Source organism: Salvelinus fontinalis, chromosome 8, assembly GCF_029448725.1.
Source record: "Salvelinus fontinalis isolate EN_2023a chromosome 8, ASM2944872v1, whole genome shotgun sequence".
NCBI classification, from domain to species: Eukaryota; Metazoa; Chordata; class Actinopteri; order Salmoniformes; family Salmonidae; genus Salvelinus; species Salvelinus fontinalis.
Genome location: NC_074672.1, coordinates 28,347,993 through 28,371,744, shown reverse-complemented (window position 1 = coordinate 28,371,744; position 23,752 = coordinate 28,347,993). Strand labels below are relative to the sequence as shown.

The window sequence follows — 23,752 nt, the reverse complement described above, 5'->3', positions numbered from 1 at the left end:
TTAAAGAAGTTGAATGGGTCATTGCCCTGATAGACTTTATCAGACAGGCAAATCATTCAAGATTAGAATAACTGCAAAAATCAACACTTACAAAAAAAATATATATCGAAATAGTCAACAAACGCACAGTACAAAAAATTACACAGAAAATAGAAGCAAACCACTTTATACCTATTGCTGATGATGGATAACACAGTCACGACATAGAACTGCACGATAACAGAACGCACAAATGCATAAAATGTTATACAATTAACCAACAAACCACTTAGTAAAACAAATTACTTTACAAATTAACCGTATAATATTTTGAAACGAAGATAATGGTTGAGTACAACAATGTCACCCATTTACAGTTCAGGGATGAACACAAAAACGAATTACATTTTAATTGGTCGCATACGGTACACATATTTTGCAGATGTTATCACAAGTGCAGCAAAATGCTTATGTTTCAACCTTCAACAGTGCAGTATACCTAACAACACAAAACAATACACCGCCCCCCCCCCCAAAAAAAAAATATAAGGATTTCAAAAATTATGTAAATGTATATACAGTACAAGTCAAAAGTTTGGACACACCTACTCATTCAAGGGTTTTTCTTTATTTGCACTATTTTCTACATTGTAGAATAATAGTGAAGACATCAATTTTTGAACATCTTGGCATAGTTCTGTTATAATCTCCACCCGGCACAGCCAGAAGAGGACTGGCCACCCCTCATAGCCTGGTTCCTCTCTAGGTTTCTTCCTAGGTTTTGGCCTTTCTAGGGAGTTTTTCCTAGCCACCGTGCTTCTACACCTGCATTCTAGCTGTTTGGGGTTTTAGGCTGGGTTTCTGTACAGCACTTCGAGATATTATCTGATGTACGAAGGGCTATATAAAATAAAATTGATTGATTGATTGATTGATCAAAACTATGAAATAACACATATGGAATCATGTAGCAACCAAAAAAGTTTAAAACAAATCCAAATACATTTTAGATTCTTCAAAGTAGACACCTTTGCCTTGATGACAGCTTTGCACACTCTTGGCAGTCTCTCAACCAGTTCCATGAGGAATGCTTTTCCAACAGTCTTGAAGGAGTTCTTACATATGCTGAGCTGCTTTTCCTTCACTCTGCGGTCCAACTCATCCCAAACCATCTCAATTGGGTTAAGGTCGGGTGATTGTGGAGGCCAGGTCATCTGATGCAGCACTCCATCACTCTCCTTCTTGGTCAAATAGCCATTACACATTCTGGAGGTGTGTTCTGGGTCATTGTCCTGTTGAAAACAAATGATAGTCCCACTAAGCCCAAACCAGATGGGATGGCGTATCGCTGCAGAACGCTGTGGTAGCCATGCTGGTTAAGTGTACCTTGAATTCGAAAATAAATCATTGACAGTGTCACTAGCAAAGAAATCCCACACCATCACACCTCCTCCTCCATGCTTCACGGTGGGATCCACACATGCGGAGATCATCCGTTCACCTACTCTGCATCTCACAAAGACACGGCGGTTGGAACCAAACGTCTCAAATTTGGACTCATCAGACCAGAGGACAGATTTCCACTGGTCTAATGTCCATTGCTTGTGTTTCTTGGTCCAAGCATGTCTCTTCCTATTATTGGTGTCCTTTAGTAGTGGTGTCTTTGCAGTAATTCAAACATGAAGGCCTGATTCACGCAGTCTCGTTTGAATAGTTGATGTTGAGATGTGTCTGTTACTTGAACTCTGTGAAGCATATATTTGGACTGCAATCTGAGGTGCAGTTAATTCCCCATTTCTGAGGCTGGAAACTAATGAATTTATCCTCTGCAGCAAAGGTAACTCTGGGTCTTCCTTTCCTGTGGAGAAACAGTTTCATCATAGAGCTGGATAAATATTTTTTGTGACTGCGCTTGAAAGAAACAAAGTTCTTGAAATCCGGATTGACTAACCTTCATGTGTTGTAGAAATGATGGACTGTCCTTTCTCTTTGCTTATTTGAACTGTTCTTGCCATAATATGGACTTGGTCTTTTATCAAATAGGGCTATCTTCTGTATACCACCCCTACCTTGTCACAACACAACTGATTGGCTCAAAAGCATTACAAGGGAAATAAATTCCACAAATTAACTTTTAAGAAGACACACCTGTTAACTGAAATGCATTCCAGGTGACTACCTCATGAAGCTGTTTGAGAGAATGCCAAGAGTGTGCAAAGCTGTCCTCAAGGCAAAGGGTGGCTATTTTGAAGAATCTAAAATCTGAAATAAACATATATATACTTTTATAGTTACTACATGATTCCATATGTTTTATTTCACAGTTTTGATGTCTTCAATATTATTCTACAATATAGAAATAGTAAAAAATTAAGAAAACCCCTTGAATGAGTAAGTGTGTGCAACATTTTGAATTGTACTGTGTATATACAGTATATATATATATATATATATATATATATATATATATATATATATATGAGTATGAGAGTATGAACAGTATAGACAGTATATGAATAGGAAAGGTGTGTACAGCAGTAGTTATATAGGGTGAGCCTTGATTAGAATACAGTATATATGATATGGGTAAAACAGGAAGTAAACATTATAGAAGTGTTCAATGACTATGTACAGTGCCTTCGGAAAGTATTCAGACCCCTTGACTTTTTCTACATTTGGTTAGGTTATTATTCTAAAATTGATTAAATAGTTTTTTCCCTCATCAATCTACACACATTATTCTACACACAATATCCCATAATGACAAAGCAAAAATCGTTTTTTAGACATTCTTAGGTATGAAGCTACAAGCTTGTATTTGGGGAGGTTCTCCCATTCTTCTCTGCAGATCCTCTCAAGCTCTGGTTGGACGGGGAGCGTCGCTGCACAACTATTTTCAGGTCTCTCCAGAGATGTTCGATCGGGTTCAAGTCCGGGCTCTGGCTGGGCCACTCAAGGACATTCAGAGACTTGTCCCGAAGCCACTCCCGCGTTGTCTTGGCTTTGTGCTTAAGGTCGTTGTCCTGTTGGAAGGTGAACCTTTGCCCCAGTCTGAGGTCCTGAGCGCTCTGCAGCAGGTTTTCCTCAAGGATCTTTCTGTACTTTGCTCCATTCATCTTTCTCTCGAACCTGACTTGTCTCCCAGTCCCTGCCACTGAAAAATATCCCCACAGCATGATGCTGCCACCACCATAGCAATGGTGCCAGCTTTCCTCCAGATGTGATGCCTGGAATTCAGGCCAAATAGTTTAATCTTGGTTCCATCAGACCAGTGAATCTTGTTTCTCATGGTCTGAGAGTCTTTAGGTGCCTTTTGGCAAACTCCAAGTGGGCTGTCATGTGCCTTTTCCTGAGGAATGTCTTCCATCTGGCCACTCTACCATAAAGGCCTGATTGGTGGAGTGCTGCAGAGATGGTTGTCCTTCTGGATGGTTCTCCCATCTCCACAGAGGAACTCTAGAGCTATGTCAGAGTGACCATTGGGTTCTTGGTCACCTTCCTGACCAAGGCCCTTCTCCCCCGGTTAATACGTTTGGCTGGGCGGCCAGCTCTAGAGATTCTTGGTGGTTCCAAAGTTCTTCCATTTAAGAATGAGGCCACTGTGTTCTTGGGGACCTTCAATGCTGTTCTTGGGGACCTTCAATGAATTTGTTTGGTACACTTCCCCAGATCTGTGACACGACAGAATGCTCTCTTGGGTCTCTACGGGCAATTCCTTCGACCTCATGGCTTGGTTTTTGCTTTGACATGCATTGCCAACTGTGTAACCTTATGTGTGTCATTTCCAAATAATTTCGAATCAATTGAATTTACCATAGGTGGACTCCAATCAAGTTGTAGAAACATCTCAAGGATGATCAATGGAAACAGGATGCACCTGAGCTCAATTTCGAGTTTCATAGCAAATGGTCTGAATACTTTTGTATGTTTTTTACTTGTATTTATTTTATTTGCAAACATTTCTAAAAGCCTGTTTTTAGCTTCGTCATTATAAGGTATTGTTTGTAGATTGTTGAGGAATTGTTTTTATGTAATTCATTTTAGATTTAAGTTGTAACGTTACAAAAGGTGGAAAAATTCAAGGGGTCTGAATACTTTCTGAAGACAGAACTTTGGAACCATAAATGGAAGAACTTTGGAACCATCAAGAACCTCTCTAGAGCTGACCAGCCAAACTGAGCAATCTCTAAACTGGAGTTGACAGTAGTTTTTCAGGACCACAAAAGTTAATTATTTATAATATTAACAATTCATGCTCTACTTTGGACAGTAGCTCCAAAAGTACATGAGACACAGTTTCAAACCACCATCCCCTGAAGCCCTAATGTCCAGTATCGGATTATAGTATGTCAGTGCCAGAGTTAGCATCCTGCGGAACAGGCCCCTGGTTCCTCCCCAGCCTCTCCTGCCCTCTTAGACCCAGTCCATCCCGCTGATCTTGGGCAGGTGTCAGGGCTAGACGGTGGGGTGGTGAGACACGGCTGCAGCGGCACAGACTCCCAGGGGTCCTCAACCCCTGCACCAACACAGTCCTGGGGCAGCCCGGCCAGCCGTAACATTGCCGAACCCCCCACAAACCCTCTCAGCCCCCCAGCCAGTGCCCGTGAGGCTGCCCTGAGCCCCCCTGCCCGCCTTCGTCGCCCTGATGCTGCCCCCCTACCTCGCCCCAAAGCGAGTTCAGTCAGGAAGCCCAGGCTCTGGGAGGGGAGGCTGAAGAGTGGCAGCCCCCTGAAGAGCTCAGGCAGGGGGCGGCAGCCGCCGGGAGGCACAGACTCAAACTGCACGAGGGTGAAGCGTTCGCCGGCACGGCCCTGCAAGTAGTCCGCTAGAATGCAGCTGAGCGAGGCACTGAAGACATCCGAATATGGAGAACGACACCCCACCCCTGACTCCCCATCCTCGTCACACCCCCTCCACCAGAGAGTATCCCTCTCCCAGCCCCGGCTGCCCCGGCTGCCCCGACTGCCCCACTCCTCAGCCCTCTCCCAGGCTGCCTGGGTCAGCACCAGCACCACTTTCCCCCCCTGTCTCTGCAGGCGATCAAGCCGGGAGTGGAGCCATGGAACTGGTCCCAGGACACTGAGCTCGGCCTGGCTCCACAGGTCTAGAGATACACTGAAGCCCAGAGAGGAGAGGGACAAGCCCAGACGACACACCAGCCCCAGCACAGCCTGATCATTGTCAGGAGGGTACAGCAACACAATGTGGCCACCTCCTACTGCACCTGAGAGAGAGAGAGAGAGAGAGAGAGAGAGAGAGAGAGAGAGAGAGAGAGAGAGAGAGAGAGAGAGAGAGAGAGAGAGAGAGAGAGAGAGAGAGAGAGAGAGAGAGAGAAGGTAGAGAAAAGAGAGGGAGGGGGGGAAGGACGGAAAGAGAAGAGCGGCAGAGGGAATGAGATCAAAGGAGAGAGAGAAAAAAGGGATAGAGAGAGAGGGTGGTTATTCTTCTGAAGCATGAAGAAAGAATATAATTGGATTCAGATATAATTGGAGACAGTGAATTGTGAGGGAATGTTTTAAAGGCTTATCTTACCTTTTATGTCTTCATCTTTCAACCATCTCCACACGTATCCTGTGGGGGAGATAAAAAGTGCAAGAATAACAATGAGGTGTGTGTGCTATAGTGTCCTAGCCTCAGTGCCAATCTGAGAAATTTGATTCACACTCTCGAAAATGTCAGGCTGGCACCCAGGCTAGTAGTATTATATTCATATATAGTTAATACATTAAGTGATTAGATAGCTTCAGAGATAGCTAATAATATTGATAATATATAGCTGCATCATTAACCTTTGAGAGCACCATGTATGACGTAGGCCCCAAGTATTGCCAAACAGATTAGTAGCAGCCCTATCAGGAGAGTCAGGAGCCATCGGTTCCGTGGTGCTATAGGGGAAGTCAGTCTGATTACATACAGCTGTGGACCAATGCCTCATAATCCATCATTGTATCCATTATTTCTGCCAAATATCCTCTTTAGCTAATTTAGCACTAATCTCTATGATGCGCGTTATAGAGACACAGATTAACCAAAGACCTAACCTGTTAATAATTCAGTAAATTTCACTCCAAAAGGGTTCTTCGCCTTTCCCCATAGGAGAACCATTTTTGGTTCCAGGTAGAACCCTCTGTGACAAGGGTTCTACCTGGAACCAAAATGGGTTCTGCAAAGGGTTCTCATATGGGGACAGCAAATGAACCCTTTTGGTTTCTAGATAACACCTTTTTTCTAAGAGTGTGGGTCAGTTGCATTAATGAATTGATGACCATTTAACCAATCCTTAGTACAGTCAAATACAGCATACAACCAGTTTAGAACTATAGGTAAACCTTATAAAATGTAACATATTGACCCTCAGGGGTGAAATGCATACTTGCAAATGGACACAAGGGATCCAGCTTTGTATCCATCCCCTGTACTTTCATCTAGACAACAAGAAAAGTGTGGTGTCAGGCATAAACACTTACAGTACTGCATTTCAGAGTAAGTACAGGCTCACAATTTCATTTAAACAGTGCACTCTGTCCACAGGTCAGTGGAGAAGTGTTTACCTGGACACACAGAGCAGGATGAGGGTTCACATTGATGAACTCTCCTCTTTTCTGAAAAAACAACAGAAACAGAAACTCAACAGTCATGTTCAGTAAGGTCAAAGGTGAAGGGCAAGTCGACCTCACACGGTAGGCCTTACCCAGTGTCCGTGGAGAGTGGGCGTCCACCCGGCATGTGTGTGCTTGTGCATCCTCTGCCTTGAGCCCTTCAACTCCTCGCAATGCCCCCCCGCTGAGCCCCTTCTACACAGCCACAGTTCCCCCTCCAGGCGACAGGGGGCAGTCACGTTCCAACTCAGCACTGTGCCGTTCCCCACGTTCGTCTGAGCCTCCTCCACTGACAAGGACACGTTGTTGTCCCACATTCTTCTGAAAAGCTCTGAGAGAGGAATGGAGACATTTGGGTATTACAATAACAAATGTTTCCAGTCCAGAGTCAAGAGTTCTGCGGTAGGGAAGGAATCTGATTGAACCCCTTACCTTTGTTGTTCATGAAGGGGCAGATCTCTCTGCGTAGATTCTGTCCCTTCCACCAAACCTGAAGTTAAGCAACATACAAGGAATGTGCACAAGTGACTCCTGCATGACAATGATCGTGAATCTTCAATTCAGCATTGGAAACAAGTTGTTCCGAGCAGCAGAAAAATGAAGCAATGTTTACCTGAAAGCACAGACAGGGCGCTATAGACCTCAAAGGAATGCTCATCTCTCTCTGGCTCTGAAAGAAGAAGAAAGGGCATGAGAAAGAGAAGGTGACAGTGAGGAAGGAGGTCACAGCTTGACCTTGTAAAAAAATGGGTGACTTTTCTTTATACATACTGACCCACTTCTGGTATCTGCAAGGTTCTCCAGTCCCGAACATCTGGCACATGCCCATCTCACTGGTCGGTGTCTTGTTAGAACTATCCAGTTGGAGCACAGCCACACCTCTCTTCTTATCAATCACAGCTCTGAGCTTTGGCGCTGAGACATATAATACCGGTCAAAAGTTTGGACACACCTATTCATTCAAAGGTTTTTCTTTATTTGTACTATTTTCTACATTGTAGAATAATAGTGAAAACATCAAAACTATGAAATAAAACATATGGAATCATGTAGTAACCAAAAATGTGTTAAACAAATCCAAATATATTTTATATCTGAGATTCTTCAAAGTAGCCACCCTTTGCCTTGATGACAGCCTTGCACAAGCTTTGTATTCTCTCAACATGCTTCATGTGGTAGTCAACTGGAATGCATTTAAATTAACAAGTGTGTCTTCTTAAAAGTGAATTTGTGGAATTTCTTTCCTTCTTGATGGGTTTGAGCCAATCAGTTGTGTTGTGACAAGGTAGGGGTGGGATACAGAATATAGCCCTATTTGGTAAAAGACCAAGTCTATATTATGCAAGAACAGCTCACATAAGCAAAGAGAAAGGACAGTCCATCACCAGACCGAAACATTAAAGGAAGACAGAGTTATCTCTGCTGCAGAGGATACGTTAATTAGAGTTACCAGCCTCAGATTGCAGCCCAAATACATGCTTCACAGAGTTCAAATAACAGACACATCTCAACATCAACTGTTCAGATGAGACTGCGTGGATCAGGCCTTCATGGTCGAATTGCTGCAAAGAAACAACTACTAAATGACACCAATAAGAAGAAGAGACTTGCTTGGGCCAGGAAAGCATGGACCTTAAACCGATGGAAATCTGTCCTCTGGTCCGATGAGTCCACATTGGAGATGTTTGGTTCCAACCGCCGTGTCTTTGTGAGATGCAGAGTAGGTGAACGGATGATCTCCGCATGTGTGGTTCCCACCATGAAGCATGTGGGAGGTGTGATGGTGGGGGTGCTTTACTGGTGACACTGTCTGTGATTTATTTAGAATTCAAGGTACACTTAACCAGCATGGCTACCACAGCATTCTGCAGTAATATGCCATCCCATCTGGTTTGGGCTTAATGGGACTATAATTTGTTTTCAACAGGACAATGACCAAACACACCTACAGGCTGCGTAAGGGCTATTTGACCAAGAAGGAGAGTGATGGAGTGCTGCGTCAGATGACCTGGCCTCCACAATCACCCAACCTCAACCCAATTGAGATAGTTTAGGATGAGTTGGACTGCAGAGTGAAGGAAAAACAGTCAACAAGTGCTCAGCATATGTGGGAACTCCTGCAAGACTGTTGGAAAAGCTTTCCAGGTGAAGCTGGATGAGAGACTGCCAAGAGTGTGCAAAGCTGTCATCAAGGCAAAGGGTGGCTACTTTGAAGAATCTAAAATCTAAAATGTATTTGGATTTGTTTAAAACTTTTTGGGTTGCTACATGATTCCATATGTGTTATTTCATAGTTTGGATGTCTTCAATATTATTCTACAATGTAGAAAATAGTATTTTTTTTTTTTACGTTAATGAGTAGATGTGTGCAAACTTTTGACTGGTGCTGTATATCAAATGTCAATCAATAAGAGATGTAAAGGTTTAAACTAAAGCAGGTACAGTATAATACTATGGGGATGCATGGTTGCATTACAAGTTACAGTGACTCACCATCACATTCTTTCACAACACTATGTAGGTCTGGGGAACAAACTAAGAGAAAGAGAGGGGTAGTCAAAATACATGATCTGAGGAATGTACACTACCGGTCAAAAGTTTTATAACACCTAACCATTCAAGGCTTTTTCTTTATTTTTACTATTTTCTATATTGTAGAATAATAGTGAAGACATCAATGCTATGAAATAACACATATGGAATCATGTAGTAACCAAAAAAGTGTTAAGCAAATCAAAATATATTTTAAATTTGAGATTCTTCAAATAGCCATCCTTTGCCTTGATGACAGCTTTGCACACTCTTGGCATTCTCTCAAACAGCTTCATGAGGTAGTCAGCTAGAATGCATTTAAATTAACAGGTGTGTCTTCTTAAAAGTTAACTTGAGGAATTTCTTTCCTTCTTAATGTGTTTGAGCTAATCAGTTGTGTTGTGACAAGGTAGGGGTGGTATGCAGAAGATAGCCATATTTGGTAAAAAACCAAGTCCATATTATGGCAAGAACAGCTCAAATAACCAAAGAGAAACGACAGTCCATCATTACTTTAAGACATGAAGATCAGTCAATATGAAACATTTCAAGAACTCTGAAAGTTTGTTCAAGGGCAGTCGAAAAACCATCAAGCGCTATGATGAAACTGGCTCTCATGAGGACTGCCACAGGAAAGGAAGACCCAGAGTTAACTTGAGAAATTCCTCAAGTTAACTTTTAAGAAGGCACACCTGTTAATTTAAATGCATTCTAGGTGACTACCTCATGAAGCTGTTTGAGAGAATGCCAAGAGTGTGCAAAGCTGTCATCAAGGTAAAGGGTGGCTATTGGAAGAATCTCAAATATGAAATATATTTTGATTTGTTCAACACTTTTTTGGTTACTACATGATTCCATGTGTGTTATTTCATAGCTTTGATGTCTTCACTATCATTCTACAATGTAGAAAATAGTAAAAAATAAAGAAAAACCCTTGAATGAGTAGGTGTTCTAAACCTTTTGACCGGTAGTGTATGCATATCAGTAACATCTTTATAGTACAGCTATGGTATTGTGGTATTAAGAATGCCACTTACCATCTTCTAAGGAGGGGATAGTGGTGGTAACTGAGGTATATAATGCGTGGACGATGACTGGACTTCCATATTGTACTGGCTCTGGCTCCAACAATATCGACAGCCACAGCTACAGAAGTCAAACATGAACCTATTACATACTAGGCTATATGTTCCGTCCACTAAGCAACTCTAGTAGTGCCCAAAGTTACCCAAAATAACCCTAACATTTTTAATAGACAACAGTTTAATGACAGGCGATAAAGGGAATGTGTACCTCAGGAGGGTGCTGGTCCCCCAGAGCTGAATGGATCAATGTAAATGTCACTTCTTTGCAGCGATTCAAAATGTTTGGGTAGCTGTAACACACGGTTACAGAAGCTGCTGGAACACACACACAGTAGGAGAGACAACAAAGCAAGTTATTTACCATGAGAAAGTGCAAAAGACACATGAACAGTCAACCACAAGTTTAGATTGAGTGACTTTCATTCATTTTACTTGACTGACTTGTACGCCCAAGGAGTGTGTGTGGGTGAGTTTTCTCTCTTTCGACACACTCTTTTTGATTACCTGTTGTGCTGCGTGGCATTCCTAAGAGACTCTCTTCTCTTAATTCCTTCTGGTTAGAGCTGTCATCTTCGTCACTGTAGTCACCAGACACTTCCTGGTCCTTATGTTTATCTGTGACAGCAGAAACAGCAACAACAAATGAGAACAGCAAGAGTTAAGAATAACCTGCAAAAGCCCCACTACATACTAGGCACAACCTATCAATACAACCTATCAATACATCAATACAACCTATCAATACAACCTATCAATACATCAATACAACCTATCAATACATCAATACAACCTATCAATACAACCTATCAATACATCAATACAACCTATCAATACAACCTATCAATACATCAAGACAACCTATCAATACAACCTATCAATGCATCAATACAACCTATCAATACAACCTATCAATACATCAATACAACCTATCAATACAACCTATCAATACATCAATACAACCTATCAATACAACCTATCAATACAACCTATCAATGCATCAATACAACCTATCAATACAACCTATCAAGGCATCAATACAACCTATCAATACAACCTATGAATACATCAATACAACCTATCAATACAACCTATCAATACATCAATACAACCTATCAATACATCAATACAACCTATCAATACAACCTATCAATACATCAATACAACCTATCAATACAACCTATCAATACATCAATACAACCTATCAATACATCAATACAACCTATCAATGCATCAATACAACCTATCAATACATCAATACAACCTATCAATACAACCTATCAATACAACCTATCAATACAACCTATCAATACAACCTATCAATACAACCTATCAATACAACCTATCAATACATCAATACAACCTATCAATACAACCTATCAATACATCAATACAACCTATCAATACAACCTATCAATACATCAATACAACCTATCAATACATCAATACAACCTATCAATACAACCTATCAATACATCAATACAACCTATCAATACATCCTATCAATGCATCAATACAACCTATCAATACATCAATACAACCTATCAATACAACCTATCAATACATCAATACAACCTATCAATACATCCTATCAATACATCAATACAACCTATCAATACAACCTATCAATACATCAATACAACCTATCAATACAACCTATCAATACATCAATACAACCTATCAATACAACCTATCAATACATCAATACAACCTATCAATACAACCTATCAATACATCAATACAACCTATCAATACAACCTATCAATACATCAATACAACCTATCAATACAACCTATCAATACATCAATACAACCTATCAATACAACCTATCAATACAACCTATCAATACATCAATACAACCTATCAATACATCAATACAACCTATCAATACATCAATACAACCTATCAATACAACCTATCAATACATCAAGACAACCTATCAATACAACCTATCAATGCATCAATACAACCTATCAATACAACCTATCAATACATCAATACAACCTATCAATACAACCTATCAATACAACCTATCAATACATCAATACAACCTATCAATACAACCTATCAATACATCAATACAACCTATCAATACAACCTATCAATGCATCAATACAACCTATCAATACATCAATACAACCTATCAATACAACCTATCAATACATCAAGACAACCTATCAATACAACCTATCAATGCATCAATACAACCTATCAATACAACCTATCAATACATCAATACAACCTATCAATACATCAATACAACCTATCAATGCATCAATACAACCTATCAATACAACCTATCAATACATCAATACAACCTATCAATACAACCTATGAATACATCAATACAACCTATCAATACAACCTATCAATACATCAATACAACCTATCAATACAACCTATCAATACATCAATACAACCTATCAATACATCAATACAACCTATCAATACAACCTATCAATACATCAATACAACCTATCAATACATCAATACAACCTATCAATACAACCTATCAATACATCAATACAACCTATCAATACATCAATACAACCTATCAATACAACCTATCAATACATCAATACAACCTATCAATACATCAATACAACCTATCAATACATCAATACAACCTATCAATGCATCAATACAACCTATCAATACAACCTATCAATACATCAATACAACCAATCAATACAACCTATCAATACATCAATACAACCTATCAATACAACCTATCAATACATCAATACAACCTATCAATACATCAATACAACCTATCAATACAACCTATCAATACATCAATACAACCTATCAATACAACCTATCAAGGCATCAATACAACCTATCAATACAACCTATGAATACATCAATACAACCTATCAATACAACCTATCAATGCATCAATACAACCTATCAATACAACCTATCAATGCATCAATACAACCTATCAATACAACCTATCAATACATCAATACAACCTATCAATACAACCTATGAATACATCAATACAACCTATCAATACAACCTATCAATGCATCAATACAACCTATCAATACAACCTATCAATACATCAATACAACCTATCAATACAACCTATCAATACATCAATACAACCTATCAATACATCAATACAACCTATCAATACAATCCTGCTGTAGGTATGGCATGCTCCTGTCCCAGGCACAGTGACTTCCTGTTGGAGTTAAGGTTAGTTGTGTAGTTAGGGATAGTGGTATGGTAGAGTATGGACTAAAGACTGTGGAATAGCATCCAGACATCACAGTTGCAGCCGTAGGGCTACCTTTGATCGTGAAGTAGACCGTGACTCGCAGGCAGGGTTTGCAGTATTGGCCGTTGGTGCAACACAGAAACACGCTGAGCTCCAGCCGGCTAACTTTCACAGGACCCTTCATGCCAGGAAGGGCAACATCTAAGATGCAGAAGGGACAGAGAAATCGATGGAGAGAGAGAGAGAGAGAGAGAGAGAGAGAGAGAGAGAGAGAGAGAGAGAGAGAGAGAGAGAGAGAGAGAGAGAGAGAGAGAGAGAGAGAGCACATTGCACATCGTTACAACACTGAATACATACACAATATAACATTTGTAATGTCTTCATTCTTTTGGAACTTTTGTGAGTGTAATGTTTACTGTTCATTTTTATTGTTTATTTCACTTTTTAACATATGTTTCCCATGCCAATAAAGAGAAAGAGAAAGCGAGAGAGAAAGAAAAAATAGAGAAAAAGAGAGAGAGAGAAACAGAGATAGAGACAAAGGGAGCGGGAAGGGTCAACCTATCACAATGTCATGATAAGTGTTCCAATATATTTTGGCTTTTGACGGACTATATATGATGCTTTGTATGGTCTCACCTTTTACACTGCAGTCAGTCAGGCCCTAAGGAAAGAGCACAGAGAGAGTGATTTCTTACAACATACCAGACCTGACATCTGATTGTGTAATTATTATTTAAATACATAGTAATACTTCCACTTAATATACGTGACACATTTTCTTCCGTTTAACTGCACACAACTACACTATAGGTCAATTCTCATGACCTTGCTCCCAGAACCGAATCCTTGGAAATGGTCAACAGCAGTGGAGATGGAACACTCAAGCCCTAGGATTGGGTGTCACGCTCTGGCCTGGTCATGAATACATAATGAGCATTAAAACTTTGATGTGTCTGTGTGTGCTACAGTACAGACTGAGGTACATCGCATCTGTCAATCAAAACATAAATCTGCTCACTCAAACTGATCAAGTGTTTAACCAGCGCTGACCCATTCCCGTTTTCCACATTTTGTTATGTTAACCCTTGTTCTAAAATGGATTAGAAAAAAATGTACATCCTCATCAATCTACACACAATACCCCACAATGACAAAGTGAAAACCGAAATACCTTATTTACAGTTGAAGTCTGAAGTTTACGTACACCTTAGCCAAATACATTTAAACTCAGTTTTTCACAATTCCTGACATTTTATCCGAGTAAAAATTCCCTGTCTTAGGTCAGCTAGGATCACCACTTTCTTTAAGAATGTGAAATGTCAGAATAATAGTAGAGAGAATGATTTATTTCAGCTTTTATTTCTTTCATCACATTCCCAGTGGGTCAGAAGTTTACATACACTCAATTAGTATTTGGTAGCTTTGCCTTTAAATTGTTTAACTTGGGTCAAACGTTTCAGGTAGCCTTCCACAAGCTTGCCACAAAAAGTTGGGTGAATTTTGGCCCATTCCTCCTGACAGAGCTGGTGTAACTGAGTCAGATTTGTAGGCCACCTTGCTCGAACACTTTTTCAGTTCTGCCCACAGGTTTTCTATGGATTGAGGTCAGGGCTTTGTGATAGCCACTCCAATACCTTGACTTTATTGTCCTTAAGCTGCTTTGGAAGTATGCTTGGGGTCATTGTCCATTTGGAAGACCCATTTGCGACCAAGCTGTGACTTCCTGACTGATGTCTTGAGATGTTGCTTCAATATATCCACATCATTTTACTCATGATGCCATCTATTTTGTGATGTGCACCAGTCCCTCCTAAAGCAAAGCATCCCCACAACATGATGCTGCCCCCGTGCTTCACGGTTGGGATGGTGTTCTTCGCCTTGCAAGCATCCCCCTTTTTCCTACAAACATAACAATGGTCATTATGGCTAAATAGTTCTATTTTTGTTTCATCAGACCAGAGGACATTTCTCCAAAAAGTACGATCTTTGTCCCCATGTGCAGTTGCAATCGTAGTCTGGCTTTTTTATGGCGGTTTTGGAGCAGTGGCTTCTTCCTTGCTGAGCGCCTTTCAGGTTATGTCGATATAGGACTTGTTTTACTGTTGATATAGATACTTTTGTACCTGTTTCCTCCAACATCTTCACAAGGTCCTTTGCTGTTGTTCTGGGTTTGATTTGCACTTTTTGCACCAAAGTATGTTCATCTCTAGGAGACAGAACGCGTCTCCTTCCTGAGCAGTATGACGGCTGCGTGGTCCCATGGTGTTTATACTTGTGTACTATTGTTTGTACAGATGAGCGTGGTACCTTCAGGTATTTGGAAATTACTCCCAAGGATGAACCAGACTTGTGGAGGTCTAACATTTTTTTTCTGAGGTCGTGGCTGATTTCTTTTGATTTTCCCATGATGTCAAGCGAAGAGGCATTGAATTTGAAGGTAGGCCTTGAAATACATCCACAGGTACACCTCCAATTGACTCAAATTATGTCAATTTGCCTATCAGAAGCTTCTAAAGCCATGACATCATTTTCTGGAATTTTCCAAGCTGTTTAAAGGCACAGTCAACTTAGTGTATGTAAACTTCTGACCCACTGGAATTGTGATACAGTGAATTATAAGTGAAATAATCTGTCTGTAAATAATTGTTGGGAAAATGACTTGTGTCATGCACAAAGTAGATGTCCTGACTGACTTGCCAAAACTATAGTTTGTTAACAAGAAATTTGTGGAGTGGTTGAAAAATGAGTTTTAATGACTCCAACCTAAGTGTATGTAAACTTCCAACTTCAACTGTACATAAGCTTTCCGACCCTTTGCTATGAGACTCGAAATTGAGCTCAGGTGCATCCTGTTTCCATTGATCATCCTGGAGATGTTTCTACAACTTGATTGGAGACCAACTGTGGTAAATTCAAAAATTGGACATGATTTGGAAAGGCGCAGACCTGTCTATATAAGATTCCGCAGTTGACAGTGCATGTCAGAGCAAAAACAAAGCCAAGAGGTCGAAGGAATTGTCCATAGAGCTCCGAGACAGGATTGTGACGAGGCACAGATCTAGGGAAGGGTACCAAAAAATGTCTGCAGCATTGAAGGTCCCCAAGAACACAGTGGCCTCCATCATTCTTAAATGGAAGAAGTTTAGAACCACCAAGATTCTTCCTAGAGCTGGCCGCCCGGCCAAACTGAGCAATCGGGGGAGAAGTGCCTTGGTCAGGGAGGTGACCAAAAACTTGATGGTCCCTCTGACATAGCTCCAGAGTTCCTCTGTGTAGATTGGAGAACCTTCCAGAAGGACAACCATCTCTGCAGCATCCACCAATCAGGCCTTTATGGTAGAGTGGCCAGACGGAAGCCACTCCTTCATAAAAGGCACATGACAGTCCACTTGGAGTTTGCCTTAAGGCACCTAAAGGACTCTCAGACCATGAGAAACAAGATTATCTGGTCTGATGAACAAGATTGAAGTCTTTGGCCTGAATGCCAAGTGTCACGTCTGGAGGAAACCTGGCACCATCCCTACGGTGAAGCATGGTGGTGGCAGCATCATGCTGTGGGGGTGTTTTTCAGCAGCAGGGACTGGGAGACTAGTCAGGATCAAGGGAAAGATGAACGGAACAAAGTACAGAGATATCCTTGATGAAAACCTGCTCCAGAGGTCTCAGGACCTCAGACTGGGGCAAAGGTTCACCTTCCAACCTGGCAGAGCTTGAGAGGATCTGCAGAGAGGAATGGGAGAACCTCCCCAAATACAGGTGTGCCAAGCTTGTAGCTTCATACCCAAGAAGGCTCAAGGCTGTAATCGCTGCCAAAGATGCTTCAACAAAGTACTGAGTAAAGGGGCTGAATACTTATGTAAATGTATTATTATTTACATTTTTTGCAAATATTTATAAAAACCTGTTTTTGCTTGTCATTATGGGGTATTGTGTGTAGATTGAAGAGGGGAAAAAACATTTTAGAATATGGCTGTAATGTAGCAAAGTGTTGAAAAAGTCAAGTGGTCTGAATACTTTCCGAATGCACTGTATCCCAGACTAGATCAGGAATTTAGTTTCCTCAGAGAGAGTTGCAGGTACTCTAGTTGTGACTTCTTTCTGACAGCCTCCTGCTAGATACGACATATGGCTGTGCATGGTGCGTGCACGTGAACTAAAGCTTGTCTGTGTGGTTGGTTTTTGCATGTGTCCTCCACATATGACAGCTCACCCCCCACCCACTCATGTAAACACATACACAGTCCGCATTCATTTACATGTGGTAAAGAAAGCAACACAAGTGTGCGCATGCACATCCAAGCACACGCATATATGGCTGACCTGAGGCTGTCCTGAGTACACAAAATAAATAGGGTGGTACAGGTGGTATTCTCATAAGCAGTTATATTCAAACATTGTTGTAGTACAGATCACACCAACATGCACAACATATGACTTAATGGAAAGTACAGGTCAAAACATTCCATGACCCCATCCAGCATCATCAGAGAACAATCTGAGTAAAGTGTCATGATGCTAAAACTATACAACCACACGGTAACGCTTCATCTTAAGGGGCCCTTATTGTTATAGTGTAATTACACTATAACAACTATTGTAGTTAATTGTAATAACTCCTAGTTACACTGTAATAACAACATGTAACTGGTGGTAATTGCAGCCTGTAATTACAGCGGAGTAACAACAAATGCTAGTTACCACGCTTGTTACAAATGTTAAAGTTTCAGATAGCATCCCGACTCACCATATTGGTGCTATCTTGGATCCTTGGGACGTCCTTACTCTAAAACCTAACTCTAACCTTAACCCCTACCCTTACCTTGACCTTAACTATAACCCTTACCTAACCCTTAACCCTTACCTTAACCATTTTAAATGTCAACTTCAATGGAGTAAGGACGTCCCAAGGATACTTACCAATCATACTTTTATGCAATAGCTATACCTTATCAGTATGTAGTCTAAATACAGTACTTGCACTATTAGCTTTATAATTGAAATAATAAAAAAATCAATAAACAATTTAAGAAAACCTGACAGGCCTAATGTTAATTTGCACCTTCTTTTACCTGGTTGCAGGTGAGTCGATGTGCGCCATCTATCATCTCTAGTGCACCTGCAGATGGGGACCTTAGCTGCAGCAGTAACAGAAGGACAAAGTGAGTGCATGGGAACAGGCGAGCCATTGGCACTACAACACCCCGTACAGCGCTTCTGCGTCCAAGGTCCAGGCCTTCCTGTGCCAGCGCCCTGTCCGGAAAAGTGAAGGTAGTTGCACAGATCAGACTGATTCCAACACCATTACCTAGAGGCAAGATAATTATACTTGTCACAACCCAACATGTACTGGCAGTCCCCCAAAGTCACAGTATTTCTCAGTGAGTTCTTCCCGGGCACTGAAACGGGACCTGCCGAAGATCCTGGGCTGCTGGAGACAGGTAGGCTTAACAGGATCCAACCTGGCTGAGAGGGAGAAGGGGGGGGGGGGGGGGTAAGTTAATAAATTGCAAGCTGAATTAGGCTACTAAAACTTTAAGCAGGCTACATTTCTGTATTGAATAAGATACATTTCTCAAGCACAGAACTAACTAATAACTGTATGTAATTCATATATTGATGCAGAGCAACTAATTAATATTTCAATTGCAAAAGTTAACTTCAATTTGACTTACAGTTGTCTGTGTGGACATGCACCTCCTGTATCAGGTTGATCGACAGTTCTCTAGCTAGTGATGCGGGTGCTCTGTGACACTACACCCAATCTCCTGAAAATATCTCAAATGGCATTCTATGTATGTAGAGTGACTGTGTGACAGTCAGGAGGAGGACAGAGGGGAGGTGTGTTTACCTGAAAAGGTGTCTCAATTGCACTGCATGGAGTTGACAGTTAGATTTCTTGCTATTTTGCTTTTTTAGTAAACCATGAGTCCAGTGGTTCTGAAAATTATGCTTAGACAGACTCTGCTGCTTTCCATAGTCCACTAACAGGCAGGCACAGAATTTACAGAAGTTCAGTTACAGTAGGCTAAACCCCTAAGGTCGAGTCTTATCAGCCTGAAATGAAACATTGTTAGCGTTTCTTTCTCCACAAGAGCTTAACCATTAACTAGTGACCTGAGATTGGCATGAGAGGTGAACTGAGGTAAATATCTAAAGTAGGCAGTCATTGTTCCATAGCCACTCTCAGGGCAGGCTGTCAGGTTTCAGCTGTTTCATGCTTTATGGTCTGATCCCAGGAATTCATTGGCACAGGCACACACACACACACACACACACGTTATTATTCTTTTGCATAACAGACTTAGTTTGTTAGTTAGCTTATTGACTAAGCCGGGGTATGAATGAGATGATTAAATGTAGGTTAGAGATGGGCTATGCCAGGTACAGTATGTACTCTATGCCATACATACAGTAGTGTCTCCATTTTTTTCAGCTGATCAGTCCTGTAAGTCTGGCTTGTTGTTTCGCAACATCAACCAGCTGTCAGCTCATTTGTTTTACTGATAACATCACTCGGTTGAGTGGGGCGGAATTTACAGGTTGTTCTGAGTTCAGTTTAATGGAGAGCACCTATCATCACACACCTGCAATGTTGACAAGCTTTAAATAGGCAGCTTTTCCACACAGATGCCTGAGGAAATAATGTTGATGTATGTTTGCTTAGCTGCTGTCATAAAGATAAGCATGATGGACTTTAAGACAAACTTACCATAGATAATACATAGAACAATAATGTCTATAGACGGCATAAATGCAGAAGTTATTTTTATGAGGCCAACAGCTAATACCAAAGTGAAGGATATTTACAAAATAATACACATTTATTTTATTTTACAAAAGAGCATTTCAAACTGTATGCAACAGGCACTTATAAGCCCACACACAATGGTAGAATGATAGATAGGGTAAACGCATAAACATTTGTTCTGAATACAGTTCATTTTAAAGGGGGAAATCTGCAGTTCAAACAATAACAAAGCGTTTCCCCGCCACTATCTCAGTAAACAACCTGAGGGATGGGCCTGGAGAAACATAACCACTCTCAAATTCCTAGACAGAGCTATGGATGCAAGAGCTGACCATCGTTTTAACCATGTTTTGAGGCTAGGTTATGCAGTGTATGTTTACAATAACCTTTTTTTTAAAGGTTTAAAAAGTGGAGTAAAACAAGCAAAATATTATTTGGGTTTCTGATGGGGTATGCCAGTTGAACTAAGCTCATGAGGCCTTATTAGGTTATATTCTTCAAGAATAAATGGGTATATATAATTAATGTATAAGTCTAAAAATGTATGTACTAATGACATATTGCCCCTTTAAACTTTAATGAAAACTGCTCTGCCTCTGTTAACTGCTTATGTACAAACACAACCTACTAGTCAAAAGCTTGGCTGGAAAACATCTGTGTTATGGTATAAGGCTCCAGATGCTTTGCATACAGTCTACCGTTGACGCCAGTGGCTTCACTGACTTGGTGGGAGAATGGAATGTGAGTCGTTGGTGATATTTGAATAGTATTGGTTCACTGCCAATCTGAAGGGGCTTACTAACAGTATTATAGTATTAAAGAACTGTAGCTCAGTTAGTAAAGCATGGTGCTTGCAATGCCAGGATAGGGGGTTCGATTCCTGGGACCACCTGTACATAAAATGTATGCACGCATGACTGTAAACTGCTTTGAATAAAAGCATCTGCTAATTTCTTATATTCAAATGATAAATGTCAGGCTTTGATACTATAACAGGCTCTAAGTCTGTACTATGTGTGCCCATTAAGTAAATCAACGCTTAAATATTCATTTTAATTGAACAAAAGGCTATCTGAATTAATAAGAGGTGCAATGAGAAAATACATTATTAATACAGAAGTAATTTTATCTTTGTTGAATGCTATGTTGATAATAACTATATACTGCGAAGTGAAATATTCTGAGAACAAAGTCTTAAATTATTAAAATGTTAAATTAAAACCATAATATCCTTGGACTAAAGAATGAGTCACTAAGGTGTCTATTTCTTATATACAGTAGGTTACAGTACACAGTCCATAGCAGCTCATTGGAGTAGACCGGTTGCTATAGAGCTGGCCTATCCCGCTCCAGTTCATGTCATCACAGTGTAGGAATGGTCCCTATACCCATACATAGATAATATAGCATCCATAATCCTCTATGGCACTGTGCATAACCAAGCAGTTCTACAGCCAACCATTTGAGAGATGGACAGGTGCTGGTTCAAGATGGGGCACGTTGATGCTGTGTACTTCAGTACAAATACATTTTGAAATGTTCTTGAAAGGATCTGACAGTCATGTGGAAAGTCGAGGCTTGGGTAAAACAACAGCTTGGATGTACAGTATGTGCCCTCAGAGCAAATATATCCTATTATTTGATCATCTACTGTTGACATTGGGAATGATGAAGTATATCCTTTCTCTTCACTGGAGCACCTGTGGTGAGGGTATCCAGTTCTATACACCAAGTTGGAGTTACAACCTGACTTTCAGGCATACCCACTTAGATAAGGCTGATGTGTGGCTTTACGTTCTTGTTCAAACTGTACACTCAGCATAAAAAGCATAAACTGTGGTCATATGGGGGATGTAGCCCAGAGGAGAATATTTACCTACTCTTCACCATTAGGCAAATCAAGTGGTAAGTTCTCTTACTAGTTTTATCAATACCCCCTTTGACTTTGGTAATAAGCCCTATGAAATGCTCAGTGTCTCTGCTCCACTGTTTGGGTCACTACACCACCCATGTGCTCTGCCTCATGTTACAGTCAAGACAAAAGTCTGGCCCCTGTATAATGGTGAAACCTGAGATGCCCTGCTTTATTGCCATGGTGACCCGCTGAGCAACTCCTTCTGCGGCAAAGTGCTTGGCTCTGTCCTCTCCTCATTAATTGACAGTGACAACACATGCCTGTTCAGTGTCCTCTCTGATATCACTTCCTGTGATAATTTCGGTTTTAGCCCCTCCTCTTCCTGTGACAACCACACTCTGAGCCTGTGAGTTAGTCGTCGTGCCAAACAAAGTGACAGTGTTTTGGAAAGGAGTCTGGGCCAACAATCCCAGCTGCCAATCACACTGTTCCTCCCTCTAACGGTTACATCCAGCTCACGTATCAGGCCTCCGAAGTCCCGAGGCAGGCAGTAGCGTGGGACTCCTCGGAGGTCCTTGGGGATGTCTTGACTGTGACAGAGGCCCTGGAAGTAGACAATGGTGAAGCCGTTGACCCTGCTTGCCCCCTGTCGTGCCCCCTGCAGACAGGACAGGGCAGCCCTGAACACTGGCCCTGTCACTGAGGAGGGCTCTCTCTCCTCTCCACTCCTACTCTCCTCTTTCCATTCCTCTCTTTTCTTCATTCCTGCTTGCTCCTGTTCCACTCTTGTTTTCTCAAGTTCTTCCATTTTTTCTCCTCCCCTTTCCCCTTGTTGCATCTCCTCTCGTTTACTCCCTCCTGTCTTTCCCCCCTCCCTCCTATCCCCTCCCTCCCTCTCTTCTCTCCAGCTCCTGTAGGATTCCTTAGCCACTGCGCTCCATACGATCAGCACCTGGCCTCCTGCCTCTCTGACTGCCTCCCACTGTCCATACATCCAGGGCACAGGGCCCAGCTCAGCCACCCCAGCCCAAGACCTCTCCACAGCCCCAGGACAAGCCCCAATGGAGCTCTGGGTCCACAAAGCCATGTGCACTTCAGCACACAACTCCCCCTGTAGGAAGGAGGCCAAAGCGCACACGGCAGACACATGGGCTGACTGCTCTGACGAACACACCAACAACACAGGCCTCTGGATGAATAGCCAACCTGCAGGGAGAGAGAGGGGAGGCAGAAACACACACACAAAGACATATACAAAGAAGGAGATGGTCAAGGGAAGAGAGCGAGAGAGAGAGAGAGAGAGAGAGAGAGAGAGAGACAGACAGACAGACAGACAGACAGACAGACAGAGGGGAGGGGCAGAGAGGGAGAAAGAGAGAGAGAGGGGGGGGGGGGAGCGAGGGAGACAGAGACAGAGAGAGAGAAAGAGAGAGAGAGAGAGAGAGAGGGGGGGAGCGAGGGAGACAGAGACAGAGAGAGAGAGAGAGAGAGAGAGAGAGAGAGAGAGAGAGAGAGAGAGAGGGAGAGAGCGAGGTGGGGAGAGAGAGGGGGAGAGAGGAAGAGAGACAGGGGGAGAGAGGAAGAGAGAGAGAGAGAAGGAGAAAGAGAAAGAGAGAGAGAGAAGGAGAAAGAGAAAGAGAGAAGGAGAAAGAGAAAGAGGGAGAGAGAGAGATGAGTATGGTGGAGTTGAGAGAGAAACAAATACAGACAAACAGACCGACAGACAAA

The 23,752-nt window shown here is 41.5% G+C and overlaps 2 protein-coding genes across 2 annotated transcripts in view; both read right to left on the bottom strand.

Moving 5' to 3' along the window:
- Nucleotides 1-150: 150 nt before the first annotated feature.
- LOC129861022 (interleukin-17 receptor C-like) lies at nt 151-19,733 on the bottom strand. Its single transcript, XM_055932046.1, is given in 18 exon segments — nt 151-4,424; nt 4,427-5,203; nt 5,512-5,550; nt 5,769-5,864; nt 6,353-6,404; nt 6,531-6,581; nt 6,671-6,909; nt 7,011-7,068; nt 7,192-7,248; nt 7,354-7,493; nt 9,072-9,113; nt 10,148-10,256; nt 10,404-10,510; nt 10,700-10,810; nt 13,491-13,619; nt 14,058-14,082; nt 18,491-18,884; nt 19,094-19,733. Coding segments are annotated over 17 exon segments (2,181 nt in total). The 5' UTR covers nt 18,608-18,884; nt 19,094-19,733; the 3' UTR covers nt 151-4,392.
- A 119-nt stretch (nt 19,734-19,852) lies between these two features.
- Nucleotides 19,853-23,752, bottom strand: part of LOC129861461 (interleukin-17 receptor E-like) — a gene marked incomplete at its 5' end in the record, with an annotated part of 14,092 nt that continues 10,192 nt past the window's right edge. Inside the window, one exon of the mRNA XM_055932831.1 lies at nt 19,853-23,230. Coding sequence (XP_055788806.1) covers nt 22,254-23,230 — 977 coding nt within the window. The remainder of the gene's footprint in view (nt 23,231-23,752) is intronic.